Genomic DNA, 8973 nt, shown 5'->3' on the forward strand with positions numbered 1-8973 from the left:
GAATCTACATTAGTTTAACATTAATATTACTATCAGCAGGTTAATGATGCACCTCACCTTCAAAAGAAGAAAGCTAAGCACAGAACGGTACTAAGAGAGATCTCAATTCTCAAGCACCTAATCGAAGAGCAAATGCCATGACAAATTGACAAGTTCTTAGAAAAAAACAAAAAGGCGTACATAAAAGAGTAATTATGTTTTATGCTAACGAATAATGTTGACGAGTCTGATGAACATATAATTTGCCATAATATATAAATTTATCTAAAAATAAAAACAATTTCAACCATCATTTTCATGCAAGAAAAGCAAGGAATCCATAGCGTAGAAAAATTGGTAGCTATCTTTGTTACGACTTTACAAATGTTGTTCTCCAAGCAAAATCAATCCTTGCTCACAAGTCAATGCATCTCTTTATTATTAAAAATACTCTTCCTAACATACCAAACAATTTTAATATTCGACACCGTCAATAAATAATTCAAAAAATACTCCGTATATGCGTTACGTCTAATAATAAAAAAAAAATCAAAATTTTAAAATATCCAACACATTTTCGCTGTCCGAAGCACCGTATTTTCATTGGCGCAAACCGCTCCATTCATTTGTTTACCTTGATTAAAAGGTATTTCGCAAAGAATATAAAACGTAAACAAATGACTGTAACAAAGGAGTAAATTGACATCACATCAGTCTGACAATAAAAAAATGTTACTCAATATAGAGTATAGACCACATTTTCGCTGTCCCAAGCAAAATATTTTCATTGACGTTAAAAAAAACATAACAATAATTATATATACAACACATTTTCGCTGTCCGGAGCAAAATATTTTCATTGACGTAAAAAACATGTATAGACATCAAGTTAGTACAACGAACACTAAACAAAGCGTCTGATGATATATTTCCTTTTTTCCGGTTTTTTATTGCTATTTTTCGGGATTTTTTTTTGCCGACACGTTTAAGAAAAAATTTAGTGTTACATAGAATGAAAAGAACATTATGGTCACAGAAATCAGTTGGACCAAATAAAACTAGGACATGTACAGGTAAAACTAGAAGAATGGGAAAAGTAGCAGCACCTTGAATTGCACCAAATTAATGGTACAAAAAACAATTACAAATTTACATCGTCCCGTCGAGAAAATCAGTCAATAGAAGAAATATTGAATGGCTATGATGAGCTGAAAGCTTGAAAATTAACTTGGATTAACCATCCATCCATTTTGGCTTGACTAGTGACCGTGTCGAGTTGATTAGGATTTCGCATCGATATTTGGCACAGGTCTAGGACAAAATGAACTGAAGAAGGTTGCTTTGTTTAACCTACACAGATAAAGGTACAATTTTGTTGGACCAAATTATCATGTAGCGAAAGTCGGCAGATATGCATGAATAAACGATGTTACCTATTATGAACCAGAATGAGCGATTATACTGATAACCTGTGTTACCCCGACTTTTTGACACAGTGTTGTGTCTGACACGTGTCGGAGTGTCGCATTCGGCTATATTTACGGATTTTTCAATTCTAAAGTGAAGTAACTCCGCCTGTGAGTGTTTTCAGGCATTCACTGCCGGTCCCAAGCCCGGAGAAAGAAGGAGGGTTGCGGTTGGTCTGTGGCAGCCAGCATAAAAACTTAGTCACATTTTATGGACATGAATCGGAACTCCCCTTTTGTTTTTTCACTATTTCTTTTCTTTTTTTCGTATTTTGAGGCGTGCGTTCACCACCCATGGACGGTTCTAAAGGATGATTCATGTCAGCCGACCCAAATCATTTTGGAATGAAGGCTCTGATGTTGTTGTTTGGTATAAAGTGAAGTGTCGTGTCATGTCGGACATGCGACACTGCAACCAAGTGAAGTGTCGGAGTAACGTCACATTACCTCAATACAGCAAATGTTCAGGTGAGACGTAAGGGGCAAGGAACGGATGCGATTAGTCACACGAGGTGAGACTACAACAACATTACCCTAAAACTAACGAATCTAGCAAATGGTGAAGGGTGTCGGATGTAACCTGAAATGGCTTAAATCTGTAACAACCTGACCCGAATGACGTTGCCACATCCACACATGGACTAAAACAGCGGATCCTCAAATAGAAAGATAAAGCTACTCGAGAGATCTCTTGATAAAAAAAAGTTGTTAAAGTAAAGCTCATACCTTCTTCAGAAAAGTCAAACACACCGCCAAGCATATCATCATTGTCGCCATCTTCTTCAGATTTGTCCTTCTCGCGGGGGCTGCTACTGCTATCTACATCAGTAACAACTTCGTGGTTTTCATCAAGAGAAGCAGCTTTACAATATTCCTCTTCGAAAAGCCCCCCAAAGTCTAGCGGGTCTTGAACCGAGCCCTCATCAACAACGTTCATACTAAAATCAGAACGGTTAGAACTCAGATTTGAAGCTTCACTGGTTCCAACATTGTTTGCGGTAGCTCTCTCAGTTATTACTGAGGTGTCAATTAAAGGTGGACTATTTACAACACAACTATTCTCCGGTGGAGAAATTTCCATGACCGCATTGTCAGCTTTAAACGAGTTTTGTGTCAGCAGAGATGAAGGATAACTAGAAATTTTCATTCCATTCTCGGCAGTTGAGTTTTGAGCAAGTGTTAGATAAGACATGGTAGTATCCATCTGTGCAGTCGGAGTAGACGGGCCTGAAGAAAGTGTAAAGCAAAGTTTAGAATCGGATTAAATTACGTTCAACACAAGAACTCGATTAAGATCTTTGTGTATGTGAGTTAACGACACTTCTTACCAAGCAGGGATTTCGGAACTGGCTGAGGATAGATAGCAGAACCAGGAGGGTATTTCTCTCCAGCCAAATGACCTTCAGATGTAAAAGAAGGATACTTTTGCGCAATTGCATCCCTGTTAAAATGTAAAATTTGTCAATGGTGACAGTGAGAGAAACCGACGATGCTAGAAATAGAATCATGAGTTCATAACAATGACCAGGGCAGCCAGACATTATTGATGTCCAAATTCTTGTTTCAGACGGAAACTTTTCGTCTTATTTTTCAGACGGGCATATGTGACCATTTTATAGTTAAATATAACCACAATGGTATAGGCAGTGTTACAGCTTATGGTAACTGGTTTTTCAATAGTGGTCACATTTAACTATAAAATGGTTACAAAATTCCGTCTTATTATTTCAAACCAAAAAGGCCCCCGTCTGAAGCAAGACGCACTATTATTGATGGGGTTTGTAGCTTGGTCAGCAAATAAAATTTCCTACTGCCGTAACAGATTCAGCCTTCGTTGCACATGTGGGGCACGAATGCGTGTCAGAGTATGAGACGTAATTTCAATTTTTAACTTAAAATGAAATGTATAGGTGTCTTGTAGAGTGTTGAGTCAACACACAACACAGACAAAAACAAGCACAGAAAATATCTAAGAGTTTTTTTCTCCTACAAAATCGCAAAAACCTAAGAGATGGCCGACTAAAAAAGCCACCAAAATTAACAGACTGGGATCTTCAACGATTTTGCCAGTTTTAACAGCAATTGGTTAAATTAAGAACAATAGGCAACAGTTCAGGAAAAAAATAAAAAATAAAAAAATAAAAAATAAAGTTGCGGCAACAACAGAACAGTGCGCAACTTTACAGGCACAGTAAGAAAGGCAAATAGATGTAGTCAAATGATGGTTGAAAGGGAAAATGACTATCAGATTCGGTCCAAATTGCTAGGAAAAAAATTGCTTGTTTTTGTACCTGTTGCGCCAGTCGGGCTTCACTTGCTGAAAGTGCTCGAAAACAGGTAACAAGTCCTTCCGCTTAATTTCAATCTCAAAATGAGGGACCTTTTCAATATCCATTTCTCCACCGAAATCATCACTAAAAGTCTTCTCAGTATCAAGCGCCACAGGATTCATAGCAAAGAAATGTATCTACCAGTAGGATAAATGTAAAAATTAGTCAACACACAAAATGTACCGAATCGATCGACACAAGTAAAAAGTTAACCTTGGAATTTTGCCAAGAAGGCATCCTGCCATAGCTCAACTGCACCTCAGCTTTGGACAGATACAAGGTCGATTGTTCATGTACATCTCCCTTTTCACTATTACCATTATCATCAGAGTCAGAAGTCTCCATGGCTACGTCCGAATGATCTTTTCTCCCAAAAACTATCCCCTCGACACACTCCTCTCTTTCAGGCCAATCTGCCCCTCGGCAAACATCCCAGCATTGAATGGGTTCAGATTTCACCCTCAAGTCCTCATCTTGTATCTGCACAAATGAACCTGAACTCAATCTTGAACCGGTATCAGATGTCTCTGGACCCGCTGATGGGAAAAGCTCATACTGGATAAGGTGACCAGAAGGGGAGTACACCAAGAGGTGCTCCAACGCATTCGAACGACCTGGTGGCAACACATTAGGCATTGAACAATGGAAAACAGCTGAGATAGCAGAACTTGACAAGGAGGCCATTCCAGCGGCCGAAGATGCAACATTGCTGACTGTGTTGAGCCACCCAGAGTTACCAGTTCTAATTCGACTAACCACAGAGAGGGTAACTGGCGGTGGAGGAGGAGCAGAAAAAGACTGCTGATTTGTGACATAAGCTGAAGTAGACCACCACGGTAGAGATAAGATGGGAACAAGAGTTGGGCCATCTACATACGAGTTTTGAACTTGAAGACCGCATTCCCCGCCAAATGGGGATAAAACATAGATATGGCAAGTTCCTTTTGATGAAATTACGGCCACCCATTGGCTGTACTGGCTGAAACAGATATCTTGAATAACCTGTGAAATAAAGGCCAAGAAGTTGAGATGGAAAATACATGGCGGACAACAACTTTAGTAAAGAGAAACAACAATATTACCCAGTGCCTCAAAAGGCTCCCGCAAATGGCGGGGTACGGGGTCAGATATACGCAGCATTACCCACTGTTGTATTGTGTTAACAACACAAAGGTGTTTCTGGATGACCCATAATGAAAAACGCATCAAGAATTGCATTGAATGGCTACTGTTTCACAATAAAAAGAGGCGCAACCAATTTAGTACGTCATTGTGTAGTAAGCAGCAAAATAGAAAAGGATGCTGGACATACTGCTGATGTAATGCCACGATGAAGTTTGTAAAGGTGCACGTGAGAAGACGTCGAATTGTAGCTTTGACTACCAGCTCCATTCTGAGAAGATGATGGCATAATACGGAAGATGTTTATGTTATTACCATGAATAGATGCAGTCACCAGAAGTGTGCCACTTGGATCAAAGCAAAGAGCAGAAATTGGACTTGTATGAGCCCTAAAATGTGCGATAACAGCTGTCGAAACAAAATCCTTCACAATAACCTGCAAACATCATCATACGCAAATAACTTCCACTGATCAGCAACCCAAAAGAAGGGATGCACAACTTAACAATATCGAGTATATTATATTAAGCATCACAATGGCTACTCACCGTTCCAGCAATTTCTATGTCAGGAGAATTTACTAAAGCCTTGTTGACTTTCCATCCAGAACTGGTAGTAACCGGAGAACTTGGGCCATCAGGAAGAATCTCCTGATAGTACTTGGACAATGTCTTATACCCCATGTCACCCAGATTAATCAGCCCTGTGGCCAACTGCTTGCTTGACTCCATTGCATACCTAGCCACCAAACTTCCACTACTGGGAGAAGTCGAAGGGCTTACACCAGGAGAGGGGGTCAAATTTTGAGGACTTAACCGCCCAGTATTTGTCGATAATGGGTTATTACTATGGTAGGCTAACCACCTAGGGCCAACATCCATTGGACCATAACCAACGTTGATTCCAACAAATCCTTCCCCGATCTTTTGAGGGACTGGGTAAGTTAAAACACTGAACTTGCTCTCAAGGGTGAGAGGATCAAAGCAATGTATCTGTATATGAAACAGAAAAAACTGTTATTAAAAGAAGATTATACCATGGTTTAAAAAACATATGCCCAAAATGAGTGATTAATAAGCAGGTAGAAGATTGCCTTAAAATCTTGCTCAAATGCCAATTGACATTAACTAAAGGTAATTTTATGCGTTGCTTCTGTATTAATAGCATATAACAACAGCAACAAGTGAGCCCTAGTCCCAACAAGGATGGTTCCATATTAATAGCATAAAGACGGTTATATTGTCAGCACAACCATATTAGATGATTATATGTGGATAAATGGCATACAGAAGATTCACTTCTTTACACTAATGAATCACAATACATTTTATCGACAAACTAGCCGGCAGTATTATAAAGTTGGAAAGTTCTCTGAACACAATATGCAGAAACATCTAGCGCACAATAAACTGCTTACTTGTGAAACAAGTCCCACAGCAACTACGTGTGGACTGCAACGAACTGTGTAGACAGCAGACCGGAATCTCAAAACATGAACATAGTTGTGAGATTTCAAGGAATAAAAACGAACAGCTGTAGGAGAGCTGACCACATTCCCTGCCTGGGAATCAGCCAAACCATCTCTCCTCCTCTGATAGGAATCTTGAATTTGTCTTTCATCTCCTGCAGCAACTTCTCCTGCAGCAACTAATAGCAAGGGATGTGATGCCCTGAATCCTTCACAATTTTCACGATGCGTAGGGTATGGCTGTATTTGCAGAAATGTACACGGGCCATCGCGTTTTGAAACTAGTTCGTTGACAGTAGAAGCATCATCAACATCCAAGACTTGGAATCCATTGATGTAACCGAGTAACAGAACACGGTGGAAGCTAGATCGGCCAAGTTCTAGCTTGTCAAAGCAAGCCCATAACACCTGTATTCCAATATAAGGTGTCCCATCGTTAATCATCAGTGACATTCCACAAGCCAGGGTGCTAATCACAATTAAAAGTCAAAATAGAACGAAACTGGAAAAAACTGGTCCTGTCTTCACAATTTTTTTTTCTGAAAAAAGGTAAAAAAAACAGACAAACACCACCATCGTCAAACCCTTTCCTACTTTCCCTCTCATTCTCTATTGCGCTAATCTTAGTTACCAATCCACATCAATCACACTGACTAAAAACATTGAGATATTGATTCCCAGCCACACTCCATTCAACGGCCAAGTGTCAGGAACTAGCACGAAATCATGAAAGGAAAGACCAACCAGCACTACGTGCCCAAGAATCCTGTATTGCATTAGACAATTTGTCTGAGCTATATGCGAACTAAATCATCAACCAGAACAGGTAAATGATATTTTAACTCTGCCAGGATATGTAGTGTTTCCCGTCATTCTATTCAAACTCAGCCAAATCATTCATATGATAAGGACCTAGTCATTCAAGACATCGACCCCCTGAACCATAAGGGCATCCACATGCATAACTAAGGAAGCCAAAATTAAAAAGGAAACATATAACTGACATGCTTAAATTTCCTTACCAAGCCACTTCCATGTGCCACCTCCTAAGTTCTAACCTAAAGCATTCCTTTCAAAAGTCTCAAAATGTTAACTCGAGTAAATATGCCAAAATGTGAAGCTTAAAACAGAATCAAACCAAAGCAATTCACCAAACCTTGTATCCAACAGATATCTCATATGATATCCATCACCCCGTTCATAAGTCCTTAATAAATGACAAATCATTTTCCCCTCAATAAATCGCAAAAGAAATTCATAGGTTGCCAACATTTTCTACCAAGTATACACGATCCCATTTCCTTAACTGATGAACTGGTATATTCCATATAGAGCCATTTCCCTAACTGATGAACTCGAAATTTCCTTACAGTGCCATTTATATGTGTCAACCCTTATCACCAAAAGTCTCAACGCTGCGATAATCTCAAATGATATATCCAGTGAACAACATACAAGAAAATCGAAAATCAGGATTCGGAAGCCGGCATTTGTAATCAAACACTACATCCAACACAAACTTCATACAAAATCTTTCCCCTATTCCCAAAATCCCAAGTAATTAACAAAAAACCAATCATTCTTCCCTCAAGAAACAATCCCATTTCCCTAATCACATCCAAAATCTCAAATCATCACCCAAATCTTCAAAATCCAACATAATCCCATTTCCCTAAATTAATCAAAAAGCTCAAATCACAACCAAAACTCTCCAAATTCCAAGATAATCACATCCCATTTCCCAAAAAACCAACAACATTACAATCAATCAACCCTAACAACAGCACCAACATCAGAGCCTTAGTCCAAACATCATTTGGGGTCGGCTAATATGAATCATCATTCGAATCCGTTTAGACTTCAATCACAAATCACTATCAGTCAACATCAACAAAACACAAGTCCAAACAAAAAACCAATCACCAAATACAACAAACAAACACACACCACAAATCCACAAATCCCACCATTTCTTCCCAACATTTCATCAAAACAACAATCAAAATTACTCAAAAAAGCACCAAAAAAGCACAAAAATACTGAAAAAAACAGCAAAAAAAAATCAACCTGGTCTTTAAGATGATTAGAATCAGCAGAAATAGAATTAGCAACAGAAGCACTGGCTGATCTTACACCTGAAGAAACAGTCTTGATACAAGAAGATATAAACTTGAAAGAATTACGAGTAAATCCATTTTTACCACTACTATTATTACTGTTATTGTTATTGTTATTACCCTTTGTTTGCTGATGTTTCATCTAGAAATTAAAACTTGCCCTTTACAGAAAATCAATTTTTTTTACTGAATACCGGATTTTTACCGGATAATATGAGTTGGGTCACATATAAAGTTGAAAACTTTGGAGTAAAAATTGAGAGTTTTTTGAAGAAAATTATCAAGAAGATGATGAAGTTAAGATGATGATGATGAAGTTGAAGTTTTTGTTGTTGTGTTGTAAAATGAAAATGAATGAAGTAAATGTTTGTTTGTTGAGTATGTGTTTGACCTTGTTTGATCAAGAGAGACGGTTCTATTATTTTATTATTTTTTTTAATTTTAATATTATTTTTTATTTTATTTTTGTATTTTTTGAGAAAAATTTGGGT

The 8973-nt window shown here is 38.2% G+C and overlaps 1 protein-coding gene across 1 annotated transcript; it reads right to left on the reverse strand.

Moving 5' to 3' along the window:
* Positions 1-1006: 1006 nt before the first annotated feature.
* On the reverse strand, positions 1007-8973 carry LOC141619638 (autophagy-related protein 18h-like). Its single transcript, XM_074436656.1, has 9 exons — positions 8433-8973; positions 6315-6773; positions 5446-5889; positions 5088-5333; positions 3989-4777; positions 3737-3912; positions 2774-2886; positions 2172-2672; positions 1007-1329 (listed from the first exon to the last, which is right to left on the reverse strand). The coding sequence occupies exons 1-9, from the start codon at positions 8622-8624 to the stop codon at positions 1325-1327; spliced, it is 2925 nt and encodes a 974-aa protein (XP_074292757.1). The 5' UTR covers positions 8625-8973; the 3' UTR covers positions 1007-1324.

Source organism: Silene latifolia, chromosome X, assembly GCF_048544455.1.
Source record: "Silene latifolia isolate original U9 population chromosome X, ASM4854445v1, whole genome shotgun sequence".
Lineage (NCBI taxonomy): Eukaryota > Viridiplantae > Streptophyta > Magnoliopsida > Caryophyllales > Caryophyllaceae > Silene > Silene latifolia.